Below are 16,934 nucleotides of genomic sequence, written 5' to 3'. Positions count from 1 at the left end.
TCAAGGCAAAGCCTGACTGAATGGTGCTCTCTAGCTCTGTGCTAATGGGCATGCATCAGTGTATTTATAAGGTGCTGAGGTGTTAATGAAGGGATCACTGATAGACCTGTTCCATTTATTTCTCATAGCCCAGCACCCAGGACAGCGTTCCTCTCTTCAGTCCAGCCCCAGCCGTCAGTCACTCGGAATGGGAGGGTTGTGGAGGCGGCCCCCCGGCGACATTGCTTTCTCCGGCAATGCCTCCTGGTTTCCTGTCAGCCCTGGTCCCAGCACTCACGTTGCGGAAGGCAGCAAATCCGCTTATCAGCTCCCGGTAAGTCGCGCTCCCTTCACAGGGTTCCACTCCGCACCGCTCTCCTCAGAGGCTTCCCTCAGGCTACACACACCAAGTATTCCCTGCGGCGGTGCTCTTATGCTAGCGGTCGCGTGCTGGTCATTTTCCCGCTGACCGCACGCACCGCAGTGGTTATTGGTTGCCTTCATTACTCTAGGGGGGAAAAGGGTTGTCCCCTTGGTTGCCGTTGAGCTGGTCCGTGGCTGACCGCGTGCCCATTAGTTTCCTATGTCCAGCGCGGGCTGCAGGCTCCATTCTCCCTCAATAAGGGGGTAGTCTTTATGCAGTTAAACTGGACATTACTTGTACTTGGGACCACAGTATATACGAATAATAACTTGCCCTCGACTGATACAAGCAAGGCAACACACTTATGTATACATCAATCAGCCTATTTCTGTTATAAACATTGTGTAAATATATTAATTAACTTAACCTTAAAGGGCAATGCATCTTATATCATTTATTTACTGTGTACATATATGATCTTGGGTCATAAACACTTTAGGGGTACCACATTCCTCCCCGCTAGAATGATGCATGTCCCCATGCATCCGCATTTTCTAATAAATCTGAACCACTATTTCTTTTGCAACACAGTATTTACACATGTAACAATTTCACTTGGTTATTTGTCTTTTACAGCTCCAACGGTCAATAGCTGCCCTATGGCCTGTACCGGATGCGTAGTATTGCCTTGGTAGCTCTGGTAGACCTTCGGAGTTCAGGAACTTTGAACATGTCTTCATAAGCTATTTCAGGCTGGTCATTTTCCCTTGATCCTTCAACTGCAGGGTTAAAACGACCATGGACTACCGGCCAGTACATGCTCATCATAAGTTTCAGGGTATCACCTGGCTGTGATTCAGCTTCATTTCCTAGAACAGGGGACATTTTTTCAGGTTTAGTTTCAGGCTCTCCTCCTGAGCCTTGACAGAGTTTCAGTTGGTCTCGATGAACTAATTTTTCCAGGGACCCATTCTCTTGTCTAATTTTATAGGTCGGAATCTCGGCATTGGGGATTTCAGTGATTTTGTATAGAATGGGTTCCCATCTTGAATCCAGCTTACTGTGCCGTTGATTGTTTTTTTCCATACTTTATCTCCCACTTTTAAAGGTTTAGCATGTGCTTTCAAATTGTAGTATTCCTGCTGTCGCTTCCTCTCGATTTCCATGTGTTGATCCACCAATGCCTGAGCTGTTTTTAACCGATTTTGATGCTCTTGGACCCATTCAGTCCTGGGGTATGTATCCAAACTGAGGGTTTCAGGTACATTTAATTGGAGATCAACTGGTAACTTCCCGGGTCACCCAAAGAGCAGATAGTAAGAAGTGTATCCGGTGGTACAATGGACAGTGTTGTTATATATGTACATCAGTTCGGCCAACAAGGTGGGCCACTCTTGTCTTTGTAGTGTCGGGAGAGCTCGTAGCATATTAATCACTATCCCGTTCATCCTCTCACAAGCTCCATTCCCTTGGGGATGATAAGCGGTGGTTTGCATTTTTTTGCATCCATATAGCACACACAGCTCCTTGAACAACTGGGATTCAAAAGCTGGGCCTTGATCTGTTAGAATTTTAGAGGGGTATCCATAAGGACGGACAAAGGCTCTCCAGAAAAGTTCTGCTGTTTTGGCGGATAGATCCCGAATGGGGAGAACGACTGCAAACTTGGTATAATGATATAGCATTGTGAGGGCGTACTGGTATCCCAATCGACTTGCTTCCAGTTTTATGTGATCGATGGACACCACCTCCAGGGGTTGCCGACTGATAATGGGATGAAGAGGTGCTTTTTGGTCTTGGATAGGAGGTTGGCGAGCACTGCAAATGGAGCAACTTTTACACCAACTTTCCACATCTTTCCGGAGGTTGTTCCAGTAAAATCTGGTCCGGAGATTCGCTTCGGTCTTCTGGCACCCAAAGTCGCCTGACTCATCATGGTAAGCTTTTAACACCCTGTTGACTTTTGATTTCAGCACCACAATTTGTGTGATCAGAGAGTGGGTTTTTGGATCTGTACTTTGCCGGAGAATGGTATCTCCATGAATCTCTAATTTTTCTCTCTATTGCCACAATTGGACCAATTCCGGCTCTGCTACTTGTCTTTCAAACTTAGTCATGCCTTGTCGTGTAAGCATCATCCTTTTTAATCTCCGGATGGAGGGATGTTCATCTTTCCATTGTGCCCACTCATTTTAATTTTCTGTCATTCTTGGTGGAATGTTTTCTGCTGCACCTACAGTTAATGCATTCTGCTTTGAAACTCTTCCAGGTAGATTGAAGTTTGGGATTTCTATTTCTTCCCAAGGATCATCTTCTGTGAATTCTTTTGCTTCACCAGGAATTCGCGATAGGGCATCGGCATTAATGTTACTGCGGCCACTCCGATATTGAATCCGATAATTATAATTGGCTAGACGGGAGGACCATCTTTGTTCCAAAGCTCCCAGTTTTGCAATGGACTGATGCGCCAGGGTGTTACAGTCAGTATATGCAATGAAAGAGGTTGTAGCAAGATAATCTCAGAATTTTTCTGTGACCGCCCACACCAGAGCCAGGAATTCTAGTTTGAAGGCACTGTAATTTTCGTCGTTTCTCTCGGTTTTTCTCAAACTTCTGCTGGCATATGCTATTACCCGTTCTCGGCCATCTTTTACATGGGATAGTACAGCACCTAATCCTTGTTTGCTGGCATCGGTGTAGAGACGAAATGGTTTACTATAGTCCGGGTACGCCAGCAGAGGGACCTCAGTCAGAATTTTTTAAGCTGGTCAAATGCGGACTGTCGCTCCTCTGTCCAGGGCTGCCCATGGGCTATGACTTTCTTGGATAATGCCAGAAGCTCGCATGTCATCCAACAGCTTCCACACGGTTTGATATAAACCTGGAGCCAGTGGTCGATGCCGCTCTTTTACAGGTGGATGATCTCCAGTGATTATATCATGTTGGATCTCTGTCACCACTCCTAGGTCAGTTGGACCCTGGCTAAAAGCCTCTGAATTTTCCCTAGCTAGGTTAAGAGCTCCCAGTCGATGTTCTTCAGAGGTGCAACTATCCTCTATTTGAAGTTCATCCCACCACGCCTTTTCAATTTTAGGTTCGACCTTGATAGAAGCCATTAATTCCTTCTGCTGGACACTAAAACTGAGGTTAACGACATCCTGGAAAGTAGTCCACATCAGTTTAGCCATAGGTTGGTTCCGGTATAATTTAACTTGGCAGTTATGAGGGTTCAGAATACGTATGGGTACTCTACCATTCTTTACAGTCACTAGAGCACTTGCTACCAAGACGTCGCAACTGGCAGAAATTACACTTGGTTCAATGAAAGCCTCGTAATCCTGTCCGCTGGGGCCATGGCAAGTTTTTCCCCACACTATGGTCTCTGAGTTTGGCTGGAGTTTGACAGGTTTACTGTCTGTAATTCTAACTTTGCCAATAGCTCCGGGATTCTGTGCCAATTTTTGATGACCTTGGATAACCTTAATAGTCTTCTGTAAAGTTTGTCGTGCGGGTAAGACTGCCTGAGACATCTCTCCTCTTAATATAGAGACTAATTATTCTGGACATTGCTGGAGGATGTTCATCCCTAGTATAACGGGTGCCACTTTTGCATCACTGGTTTCAGTTACCAGACAGCCTTGTCGAGCGAGAGGTTTTTCCAATTTGCACATCGGTCTCCCAATACCCTACACAGGAGATACCTAGGCCATTACTGGCAATTAATTGTAGCCATGACGGAGGTGGTAATAATAATTGTCCATCCCCCCAATGTTGGTTGAACTTAGCAAGCTGTATAGTGGTGATCTGTGACCCGGTATCCAGCATGTCTAATGTTTCTACGCCGCTGATCAAGATGGGGATAGTGGGACTCGGTCCTACATATTGGGGCCATCGTGCTCGAGGGGGAAAGGTATTTCTTGGCTGCTTTAATTGTCGCATTTCTTTGCGCATTTCTGATAATTCAATGGTTATTTCAGCCAATTGTCCCTTTAAAGCTTGTATGGGGTCCTGAGCTGGTAGTTGAACACTTTGTCCAATGGAATCTCTCCCAGGGCTGTTTTCAGTCCTCATTGGGTAGGATGTGTCTGGGTACCCTGGCATTTCTGGAAGTGCAACTCCTTGTCTCGCTCTATTTCCTATCACTTTAATAGCGGCCTTTTTAAAGTAAAAAAAAGTGTGATCTTCCAGTTGCATCCTCAATTGAGTATGGACACTTTCTTTATTTGCGCCCTCAATGAATTGTGAAACCAGGGTCTCTTCAGCATCCCTTATTTCCTGATTGTCAATGGCTTGGATGGCTTTTAAAGCCTCTTGGAGACTCAAGGCATAATCTCGAAGGGTTTCACCCGTCTTTTGGCATCGACCGTAGAATTTCATTTTTAATACTGAAACTGTCTTAGTTTCAAAGGTGGTGGACAGTCGTTCTAATATCTGTGACACCTTCTGTCGTTCCACCCGCGGCCATGACGACAAGAGCAGCTCCCTTGAGTTGGCCAATTAGTATTTCTACTTGTTGTTGCTCGCTCACAGGATATAGGCGGAACATGGCTTTGATCTTCTTTTTAAATTCTAATAAGGGTGTTCCTTCTTCTACCATACTATCTCCACTATAGGTTGGGAGCCAAGGGGCCCCAAAATAATATGGCATCGTGATGGGCGACACCAGTGTGGATGGCATTGCTCCACTGGGTGATGCATTGGATGACGATGAATATTTCTGACTTGGTGAGGCGGATAATAGTCTCCTGCCTGGAGTAGATGCAGAATTCTGGGGTTCTGACATTTTTCTTTTGTTCATCCTGTTCGTATGAAGCCAAATGTAATATACACTTAAAATTTTTAGAACTGAAGTTGCGTGGTGTGATGAGGTTTCTTTCTGTTAATTTGCTTACCAATTTGTTTGATTGTAGTAAGGCTCCGATTCTCAAGATATTGACTCAATTTCAAGTATCAAAGCAAATTTATTCTCAAATCCTCAAACAGGGCAATTGATACAATGGAACAGTTTATAGCAACATTAATATACATTACCATACATTAATACATTTCAAAAGAAACAATATAATGGACACTTTTCTGAGAATGAAATACACTTTGGTCCGAGTTATATTTATTAATCAGGAACGCAGGATACTCGACCCACCTATTAGAGCAATGAGTTAAACACAAATGGGCATACAACAACATATCCCTGTGCAATGGTTTGACCCTAACAACATTACCAACTATTTTCAGGTGCACCCGAATAAGGTATTACACTAGTCTCTAGTCCCCTCTCTGCATGCACAAGATAATTGGCCACTAGTGTTAGATCAACGTTGCCCGGGTTGGTGAATAGTTCATTAAAGGCAGGGATTAAGTAATCCTAGTGCAATACAATGTCCTGCACGACTTTTTAGATAAGAACAATTAGATAGCTGTCTGGCTACCGTATTTGTAGTATATCACTTTCCCTTTCAGAAACAGCTGATGAAAGTAACTGCAGAACCCAGACGACCACCCATGAAGGTAGGTAATATAAAGTGCGGTGAGGGGGAGAAATTAATTAAATATATATAGGGTGAGGAGGAATCTTTCCTTAGGGGCTGTCCCCTCTTCTGCCCGCAGCTTCCGGATCTCCTCTCGGGGCCGTCCACGATGAAGTTTCTCCAGGAGGGTGTCTTTCCGGGCAACGCTGGGATCAGAGTCACGGTGCGGGCTCCTTCCCTTGATCCCGGCATGCATATCCTCCGCAGTGGTCTTCCGAGTCTTCGGGCACTTCTCCAGACAGAACAGTGGGGTCTTCTTGAGGCTGGGCCCTTCAGTCCTCCCAGCCGTCCTCGGCGGCAGTTTTCCCCTGGTCCTCCGGCAGCCTGGTCTGGTGTGGAGTCCACGGCGGGTCCTTCTATGCCGGCAAGCAGGGACAGGCACCTCTCCACTCCGCTCTCAGGGCAGCTCTGGTACGTACCGTCAGCAGTCACCAGCAGGGGAGAGCAGGTGGGTGTGCGTGTGAGGGATCCGGCAGACAGGCAAAACAAATGCCACACAGTTGTGCAGACAGCTCCTCCGGTGACTGCTTCTGCAGGTATCGGCTGCACTTCACCCTAACAGGGCAGCAGGTCCAGCGATCACTCTCCCCACCGCAGGGATCCTCATAACAGCTCCCTTGTTCTTCCTGCTCCGCAGGCAGCAACTCTCTCCTTCGTCAGCCATGCCAGGATCCCCTGGTCCGGTCAGAGCTGCCCTTCTTTCTCAGCAGCAGCTTCAGCCCCCACATTGGTTAGGGGCCCCTAGTGTAGCCCACCTCTAGGGCCCTCTGCCCTGCAATTTAAGGGGCCAATCAATGGGGCCCATTTTAGCGGGCTCACTCTGTTACTAGCCAGCTGACAATTCTGTTTCCTGGGCAGCGTTACCTACAGTTTAGCCGACAATTACAGGGCTGTGTTATCTGTATAATAAAAAAATTGGGGGACCCCTAGTTGGGCACAAGTTTGGGGGTACCACACACACACACATTATATATATATATATATATATATATATATATATATATATTGGCTCACAGGAACATATGCCCAGGTGCCCTCCACCCTCGACACAACAAACTTGTGAATATATAAACCAGGTCCGTTGGATCTCATAGGACTTATACTTATCAATGATTCACAGTATTGGTGGCTCCTTTGCTATGACAGATTTCCTCCAAAGCTATGTTGGAGCAAAGGAGCCACTTATATTGTGATTTATTGATGTGAATAAGTCCTAAGAGTGACGCCTGTCCTGGTATGTGCATGTGTGTATAATAAATATATATATATATATATGTATATACACACACACACACACATACAGGATTAATCACCCTGTAGTTGCCAGGTGGGTCAGCGAGGGAGTATCCCACTCCCTCCACAGACACCGCCCCTCAGCAGACCCTCCCCCATTGTGGCTGCTACCAGCCGGCAGGGTGGGGGAGGGGCCTGTCTATTTTTTCAGTCCTGGGCCCCACAGTTTCTGATGGCAGCCCTGCTGAAGAGCAATTGCAGCAATCACTCCTGGCTACTCTCTCTGTATCCTGGTGGATGATATGGCTGTTCTTTTTACTCACTCTGCCCTTCACAATTCCTCTCAGCTGCCAAATTGGTACTGCAAACGGTATGCCCTTTTTAGAAGAGAGAGCTGTTTAGCTAAAAATTAGCAATTCCACTGTACTTAGGTTATTCTGAGGTAAAAGGGCTGTCACTGCAGGGAGCACTGCATTCCACTGTACTTAGGTTATTTTGCTGGTGTGCGTGTAACACAGTCTTGGTACTCTAACTATAATGCTGCACTGAGCCTTTTGTAACTCTCCTGAAGTGTCAAGGCAAAGTCTGACTGAATGGGGCTCTCTAGCTCTGTGCTAATGGGCATGCATCAGTGTATTTATAAGGTGCTGAGGTGTTAATGAAGGGATCACTGACAGACCTGTTCCGTTTATTTCTCATAGCCCAGCACCCAGGACAGCGTTCCTCTCTTCAGTCCAGCCCCAGCCGTCAGTCACTCGGAATGGGAGGGTTGTGGAGGCGGCCACCCGACGACACTGCTTCCTCCGGCAATGCCTCCTGGTTTCCTGTCAGCCCTGGTCCCAGCACTCACGTTGTGGAAGGCAGCGAATCCGCTTATCAGCTTCCGGTAAGTCGCGCTCCCTTCACAGGGTTTCCACTCCGCACCGCTCTCCTCAGAGGCTTCCCTCAGGCTACACATACCCAGCATTCCATGCGGCGGCACTCTTATACTAGCGGTCGCATGCCAGTCATTTTCCCGCTGACTGCACGCGCCGCACTGGTCACTGGTTGCCTTCATTACTCTAAGGGGGAAAAGGGTTGTCCCCTTGGTTGCCGTTGAGCTGGTCCGCGGCTGACCGCGTGCCCATTAGTTTCCTATGTCCGGCGCGGGCTGCAGGCGCCATTCTTCCTCAATAAGGGAGTAGTCTTTATGCAGTTAAACTGGACATTACTTGTACTTGGGACCACAGTATATACGAATAATAACTAGCCCTCGACTGATACAAGCAAGGCAACACACTTATGTATACATCAATCAGCCTATTTCTGTTATAAACATTGTGTAAGTATATTAATTAACTTAACCTTAAAGGGCAATGCATCTTATATCATTTATTTACTGTGTACATACTGTATATAATCTTGGGTCATAAACACTTTAGGGGTATCACAAGAGCGCAAGACAGAGGGAGGGAAAGAGAGGGAGAAAAGAAGGGACTGATAGAGCGCGTGCACACTACCTGTCGCAGCATCAGATTTCTATTGGGGGGGGCACTTTATAGTGCATTGCCGGTTGTGTACAGCGGAAATGTCTGTGACTGACGTTGTTCACACACATATCCGATCTGCTATGCAGCACAACAGATGAAAGATATATCGGTCATCTGCTGGTGTGTATGGGCGATCTTCTGATCGCCTGTACACATTCTGCAAGGACCCAGCAGTGATTGACAGCTCAACTGGGCAGGCAATTTAAATACCCACTTAGTTGAGCTGTTAAGCACGGCACATTTTGCAGATGATTGATAAGTGTGTATACACTTACCCGTCGACCTAATGTGTACCCAACTTTATACTAGAGATGAGCGGTTCGGATTCTGTGGAATCCGAACCGCTCTGAACATAGGGGAGCCGAGTCCACCCGAACCCTGTTCGGGTGTTCCCCCTCTGACTCGGATCCCCATTTGGGCCGAACAGTGGCCTCCTGATATCGGATTCTCGTGAGGGCTCCGCTAGTGTAGGGCAGAACGCTGTGATAGCGGTCTGCCCTACAAAGAAACAAATGCACAGCCACCAGCGGCAGCTGTGTGTTTGTAATAGCAGCCAATGAGAGTCAGGCAGACTCTCATTGGCTGCTGCGTCCCCAGAGGGAGCCGTCTGGAGCTGGCTCCCCCCGCTGCGGATGATGGGAGAAACGTCACGAGTGACGTCTCTCCCATAGTGCAGAGAGGAGCGGACGGCTGCGGTCACAAGCAGGAGCGGGGATTCAGGTAAGTTTTTTTTTTTTCTGTGTAAGGCGGCACTACTGGGGGCACAACTACTGGGGGCATAATACAAGGGGCACAACTACTGGGGGCATAATACAAGGGGCACAACTACTGGGGGCATAATACAAGGGGCACAACTACTGGGGGCATACTACTGGGAACATACTACTAGGGGCACTACTACTGGGGGCATACTACTACAGACATTACTACTAGGGGCATACTACTAGGGGCACTACTAATGGGGGCATACTACTGAGGGCACTGCATATGGGGCACTACTACTGAGGGCATTGTGTAAGGGACACCACTGCTGGAGGCATTGTGTAAGGGACACTATTGCTGTGGGCATTGTATAAGGGGTACTACTACTGTGAGCATTGTATAAGGGGCATTACTACTGTGGGCTTTGTCTATAAGGGTCACTAATGTGGGCATTGTGTAAAAGGGGCACTACTGTGTGTCGTAACATAAATAAGAGACACTACTTTATGGTGTAATGTGAATCAGGGGCACTATGTGCGGTGTAATGTGAATAAGATTGTGTGCTGTGACTCCTTGGGCCGTAGCCACCTGTGTATACAAGTACTGTGACTCTGCTGGGTAGGTGGGAGGGCCCAAGGACCATTCCATCTTGCACTACCTCCCATTTCTGCCACTGCTGTGTGGCAATGTGTCATAGATGTGCCTTAAACTGTGGTGTCTGTGCCGCTGCTCTGTCGCTTGGTAACCAATCAGCTCACTGCAACCTTTGGCCAATAATGGTGAAAACTATAATTTAAACTGTGAGGTGGTCTAAATTGACTGTAAATGACTGGAAATTAATGTTATTGAGGTTAATAATACTCTAAAGAGAAAAAAAAACCAATTTATGTGATTTTAGCTTTTTTTGTACATTTTTGTAAAAAAATCCAAATCCAAATCTAAAGCCAGTCACCGCAGTTTGGGAAATCCAAATCCAAAGCCGGACGATGAATCAGAACCAAATCCAAATCCGGCAAAAATGGTCCGGTGCACATTACTTTATACATAACAAAAATATATACACAAATAATATTTACATATTGTGGAGAATTTACGAATTAGCGGCTTCTATAAGCCGCTGCTTCCCGGCAGGTTGCAAGTAAGTATTTAAAACGGCACCTGCAGTCAGTGTTACGCACACCGGGCTTTAGACTGACTGCGGGTGCAGTTTTAAATATAGACCCGCAACATGCCGGGAAGCAGCATCTTACAGAAGCCGCTGCTTCGTAAATTCTCCCCATTGTCTATGTTCAACATCAATAATCCCCACCCCTTCCATCTTAGATTAGAGTGCATTCAATAATAATTCTGTTTATTTTTATGCTAGCTATATAATAATAACACTCCTTTATTTCATCTAATCACAGATGACGTTGGACTGTGGCCTTCTCCGTACCATCTTGGAGTCTTATCATTTAAGTGTGAATTTATATAATTTTACTACTTAAATTGAATCTTATCATTAAAATTGTCTATGAAGTGTTATTTTCTTCTAAGTCACAACAGTATCAGAGTATACAATAACAAACGTGTAATAGAAGTGGATTCCCGCACAGGATGTAAGGGTAAGTATTATATTATATTGTGAGCATGGGTATAAAAGCAGAGTGAAAAAAATTTAGTTAATGCTTCTCAAAATGAATGGCTGGTGATGCTCCTCGTGTGTAAAAGAAATGCAGAATTATATCTCAGAAGCCAAAGTACTCACTTTTTGAGGGCACACTTGACTTAGAAACGTTATTTGGTTAAAATATAACTTTTATTGTTAATAAAATAAATACTTTTTTTAATTAATTAATAATAAAAGTCATTTTAACCAATTAACATTTCTAAATCACGTGTGCCCTCAAAAAGTGAGTACTTTGGCACTATTCTATGTAATTGATGTGAGGTCAGGATACAAGTTGGTAGAAAGGAATGCTTTTTTCTAGAGATGAGCGGGGGTGGTTTTCTGAGGACCAAACCCACCCGAACATAGGAGATCCCAGTTGGATCCGAGTCCGGCTCGCTATTTCCCGCTTAACTCGGAATCCAAAACGAGGCAAAATGTCATCATCCAGCTGTTGGATTCTCACGGGATTTGGATTGTGTAAAGGTCCCATCGGCGCCAATTTCACTCCTTCTGTGGAGAGTGTACAGAGCAGACATGCTCTGTTCTTCTAGGGTGCAGTAAGTGTCGTTGTCAGTGACTTGTCACTATTTGTTCAAGGGTGCAGTGTTGTCAGGCTGGGGCTGCAGTACATAAAGTGGGGGATGCGCTGCTGTATCACTCACTGTAGTCCTGTCAATCAAGGGGCAGGGGCTGCAGTACATAAAGGGCTGCTGCTGTGTTGTCCATAATGGGGCTTGGGCTGCAGTTCATAAAGGGCTGCTGCTGTCTCGTCCAGGGGTGCTTTTCCCCAGTGTATAAAAAATAAAAGTTAAAATTAAAATCTCATTTTTTTTCTGTGTGTGCTAGCCAGGTAGTTACTAGTTAGTAACTAGTTACGCTATTATCGTTTGGTGACACTGCCAGCCAGACCGCAGTTTATCATCCATGTATTTGTGACTCTGCAGGTGGTCTGTCCGCACTCTGCTGCTCCCCAGGGGTGCTTTGTTGTCCATAAAAGGGTGCTGTTTTGATCATCAAGGGGCTGCTGCCTTTTCCAGGGGTGCCTTTCCCCAGTGTAAAAAAAACAATAGTAAAATATAATATTAGCATTCCTCAAAAAATAAAAAATAAAGATTTCTTTTTTTGTGTGTGTGTGTGTTAGCAAATTAGCTGCGCTGTTCTTGTTCGGTGACACTGCTGGCCAGACCGCAGTTTATCAGCCACATATTGTGGCACTATAAGTCGTAGCACAGTGTGTTATCCTCATTCATAAAAAAATCTTGTGACACTGTAAGTGGTAGCGCAGTGTAATATTCAACTTCCTCAATCATGAATAAATTATTAGTCTACACGCCGACTACAAGACCACAACAAAGTGCTAAATAACATGTAAAACATAATAACATCACTGAAAGTGGCAGCGCAGTGTGTTATTTTCTTATTCATAAAAATCTTGTGACATTGTAACTGGTAGCACAGTGTAATATTCAACTCTTCACTTATTTCCTCAACCGTGAATAAATTATTAGTCTACACGCCAACTACAAGACCACAACAAAGTGCTAAATAACATGCCTAACATGTAAAACATAATAAAACCCTGCAAGAAGGAGCTGATATGAAGTGATTCTGCTAAGTATGTCAGACTTGTAGATCAAGTCCTTTATTCGCTTCACCAGGATCCTAGTATTGTCAGGATCTTCCAATCAAAGCAATACATTTTGGCGACTGTGCTGGATCCTAGGTTTAAGTCATTTTAAGGCTACTTTGTGTAAACCTCCTAGATCCCATGCTAGCAAGGTCTACCGCCACTAACAGCCACCCGTTGTTCCCTTAGAACTAGGAACGTTTACTGGTATTTATATGACTATCTGATCTTAAAACTCGGGGTAGTAGCGGTTTACAGGAATGCCCAAAGGGAACCAGAGGTAACGTTTGGAATAGGATCAGGAAAAGTCAGTGGGACGGCTAGGGAGCTGATGATGTGGCTTGAGTCGGTATACAAGTTTGGAGAATTTGAAGGTCCGGTTTTGAGAGCCGATGGTGTGGCTAGAGAGACGATGGTGCGGCTTTGGTTTGAGAACTGGTGGTGCATCTTAGAGCCGGTAGTAGAAGTTGGTGAGATGATGGTGCGGAGTTGTGAGCCGATTATGCAGCATAGGTGCCAATGGTGCGGCTTTGAGCCGGTAGTAGAAGTTGGTGAACTGATTGTACAACTTTGGGAGTCGATGGTGCAGCTTTGAGAGCTGATGGTGTGGCTTTGGGAGCCGATGGTGTGGCCTTGAGCTGGTAGAAGAAGTTGGTAAACTAATAGTGAGGGTGAGGTGCCAAAGGTGCGGATTAGAGCCAGTAGTAGAAGTTGGTGAACTGATGGTGCGGCTTTGGGAGCTGATGGTGCGGCTTTGGGAGCCAATGGTGCGGTTTTGAGCCGTAGACGAAGTTGGTGAACTTATGGTGCAGCATTGAGAGCCGATGATGCTGCTTAGGTGCTGATGGTGCGGCCTTGAGAGCCAGTAGTAGAAGTTGGTGAACTGATGGTGCGGCTTTGAGCGCCGATGGTGTAGCTTTGGAAGCCGATGGTGTAGCTTTGAGCCGGTAGAAGTTGGTGAACTGATGGTACCATGTTGAGAGCCGATGATGCATCTTAGGTGCCGATGGTGCGGCTTTGAGCCAGTAGTAGAAGTTGGTGAACTGATGGTGCAGCTTTGGGAGTCGATGATGCGGCCTTGGAAGCCGATGGTGTGGCTTTGGATGCCAATGGTGTGGCTTTGAGCCGGTAGATGAAGTAGGTGAACTGATGGTGCGGCTTAGGTGCCGATGATGCGGCTTTAGGAGCCGATGGTGCAGCTTTGGGAGCCAATGGTGCGGCTTTGAACTGGTAGAAGTAGTTGGTGAACTGATGTTGCTGCTTTGAGAGCCGATGATGTGGCTTATTTGCCAATGGTGTGGCTTAGAGCTGATAGAAGAAGTTGGTGAACTAATGGTGCATCTTAGGTGTTAATGATGTGGCTTTGGAAGCCAATGGAGTGGCTTGGAAGCTGGTGGCAGCACGGGAACTGCTGGAGTGGCTGGGAAGCCGATGGAATGTCTATGGAGCTGGTGGCAGCACGGGAACTGCTGGAGCAGCTGGGAAGCCGATGGAATTGCTTGGGAGCCAGTAACCAGTGACAAGACAATTCTGCTGGAGACACAGGAAGAGAGGATACAAATATGCTGACCATGCAGCAGAGCCAAGAGAACCAAAAAGAACTATATACTCGGTGAGGCAGCAGAGGGCCAGCATGCAGAAATAGGTAAGGAAACCTATCAAGCCGTGCTGTGGAAAACATGTGACGTCTGGCGGCATCCAGATCGCCTAGCAACCCATGGAACTAGAACAACAACTCCAGAAGGAGGTAAATTGCTAGAAGGAGACAAGTCGTGACCGCAACTTGTAACAGTACCCCCTCCCGACGCAGGATTAAAGAATTCCCAGAACCTGGTATATCTGGAAAATCCCGGAAGAAAAGTCTCCTCAGCCTAGGAGCATGTAAGGCAGTCTCAGGGACCCAGGAGCGTTCCTCCGGGCAATAGCCCTTCCAGTGAACAAAGAACTGTAAATGACCCCTGGAAATCTTAAAGGCCAAGATTTTCTCAACAATACATTCACGTTGACCGTGGATTACAATCGAAGCAGGTCTGGATGGAACTTTGGGCTTGAATTTGACAGAACTGAAGACCGGTTTGAATAAGGATCAGTGGAAGGTGTTGATGCGGAGAGACTTAGGTAATTGAAGCTTCAAAGCTACCGGATTCACCTGAGTAATGATGCAAAACGGTCCAATAAATCTAGGGCCTAATTTCTGAGTAGGTTGGAAAAGCTTAATGTATTTCTTAGAGAGCCACTTCAAATCACCCTTCTTAAACCCACATGACCTCCAATGTTTATCTGCAGACTCCTTAGAGCAGAGAGAGACCTTCCAAAAGCTTTGATGAACCTTGCTCCAAATGTGAAGGAGCCGAGAGACAGAAGGCAAACCAGGCAAATTGGAGTCAAAAGATTTCGCTCTGAGATGCTGACCAGTGACACAAAAGAAAGGAGACACTGAAGATGCGTAATGACACGAATTGTTAAAAGCAAATTCAGCAAGCAGCAGTTGAGAAACACAGTAGTTATGACATTTGGAGACATAACAGTCTAAATATTGCTCCAGAGACTGGATAACACGCTCAGTTTGTCCATTGGTTGTGGATGGTACTCTGAAGAAAGGCTGAGGCAAATGCCCAAGGAAGTACAGAAAGCTCTCCAGAACTGTGCCACAAACTGTGTTCCTCAATCCGAGACAATATCCATTGGTAAACCATGCAGGCGGAAGATATGCTGGAAGAACAAGCAGGAGAGTTCGTTGGCAGAGGGTAGCTTAGGCAAAGGAATGAAGTGCACCATCTTACTAAATTGGTCCAGCGTAAAGATGGTTCTCACGCAACTTCTGCAGAACTAGGTGTACATGCTGATGGTGTTGATCCTCTGACTAAAAAAATAAGAATGTCGTCAAGGTACATGACTACAAAACTTCCAGGAATTCTCGAAGGACATTGTTAATGAGATCCTGAAAGACCGCTAGAGTGTTGGCTAGGCCGAATGGCATGACCAAGTACTCATAGTTTCCTGAGTGAGTACTGAAGGCCATCTTCCATTCATCGCCACTGCTAATTCGGATCAGGTTGTAAGTACCTCGAAGGCCGATCTTGGAAAAGATGTTGGCTTGACGCAGCTGATCGAAAAGGACTGAGATGAGAGGCAGCGGATAGGAGTTTTTAACGGTGATGTTGTTTAGTCGATGCAAGGACGGAGGGATCCATCCTTCTCAACAAAGACTAAACCAGCCCCACCCGGAGACTTAGAGGGGCAGATAAATCTTTTCGCCAATGCCTCCTCGATGTATTCCTTCATCGCCTTATCTTCTGGAACAGATAAAGAATAAAACTGGCCTTTAGGTAGCTTGGCACCAGGAACTAAATTGATAGCACAGTCGTTTATGGCAGGGGCAGAGGAAGGATATCTGCCAACTGTTTAGAGAAGACATCAGAGTATTTTCGGTACTGGACTGGAATGACAGGAGAAATTTTGGCAACAGCAGGCTGCACTGCCTGAATAGGTACAGCAAGACACCGAGATTGGCAGGCACGACTCCATTTCATGATTTCCCCAGATGACCAGTCAATGACGGGATTATGATCCCTAAACCAAGGGAGACCAAGAACGATGGGTGCTAAAGGACACTGGAGAAGAAAAAATGAAATAATCTCTGAATGCAAAACTCCAACTGACAAACAGAGAGGAGGTGTTTTAAATCTAATGCGACCATTGGAAACCAATCTTCCATCCAGTCCGCAGATAGAAATTTCCTGATCCAAAGGAATTGTGGGCACACCCAGAGACTCAAAGAAAAGAAATCCATGAAATTTCCAACTGCACCGCTATCCACAAATGCCGAAATAGTCAGGGTGAAATTAACGAGATGGATAGCTGCAGGAACCAGTACAGAGTTTTCAGAGGAAATGGGAGCCAGGCCTAAATCCAAATCCTCTATAACACTTAGGCCTTGCCTTTTACTGGCCTGAGTGGACAATTATTCATGGAATGCCCCCTTGTCCCCACAATACATACAGAGTCCCTGGTAAAGTCTCCTGCACCTCTCTTCAGGCAGTAACCGAAAGGCTGGAACCCAGACTGGAGACCAAGGTGATCTTGTGGGAAGATTCTGCTCCCGCCTACGCTCCCGGAGACATTGGTCGATTCTGATGGCCTTATGCATGAAGTCACCATCAGCTGATGGTGCGGCATTGAGAGCAGATGATGCAGCTTAGGTGCCAATGGTGCGGCCTTGAGCCGGTAGCAGAAGTTGGTGAACTGATGGCACGACTTTGGGAGTTGATGGTGCGGCTTTGAGAACCGATGGTGGGCTTTGGGAGCCAATGATGCGGCC

General features: G+C 46.1%; 1 protein-coding gene across 1 annotated transcript in view; it reads left to right on the top strand.

Annotated features, from left to right (window-relative positions):
* The window catches only part of LOC148511893 (uncharacterized), a 28,863-nt gene extending 13,810 nt beyond the window's left edge, over window positions 1–15,053 (top strand). The window contains exons 7-14 of the mRNA XM_088482503.1: window positions 129–313; window positions 5,804–5,851; window positions 5,951–6,282; window positions 7,806–7,990; window positions 10,742–10,793; window positions 12,803–13,083; window positions 13,960–14,122; window positions 14,900–15,053. Of these exons, the coding sequence (XP_088338629.1) occupies window positions 188–313; window positions 5,804–5,851; window positions 5,951–6,282; window positions 7,806–7,990; window positions 10,742–10,793; window positions 12,803–13,083; window positions 13,960–14,122; window positions 14,900–15,053 (1,341 nt within the window). The 5' untranslated portion in view covers window positions 129–187. The remainder of the gene's footprint in view (window positions 1–128; window positions 314–5,803; window positions 5,852–5,950; window positions 6,283–7,805; window positions 7,991–10,741; window positions 10,794–12,802; window positions 13,084–13,959; window positions 14,123–14,899) is intronic.
* The last annotated feature ends 1,881 nt before the right edge of the window (window positions 15,054–16,934 follow it).

Source organism: Taudactylus pleione, unplaced genomic scaffold (genome assembly GCF_031769625.1).
Source record: "Taudactylus pleione unplaced genomic scaffold, aTauple2 ptg000290l, whole genome shotgun sequence".
In the NCBI taxonomy this organism is placed as follows: Eukaryota; Metazoa; Chordata; class Amphibia; order Anura; family Myobatrachidae; genus Taudactylus; species Taudactylus pleione.
This window is presented reverse-complemented; position numbering and strand designations above follow the sequence as displayed.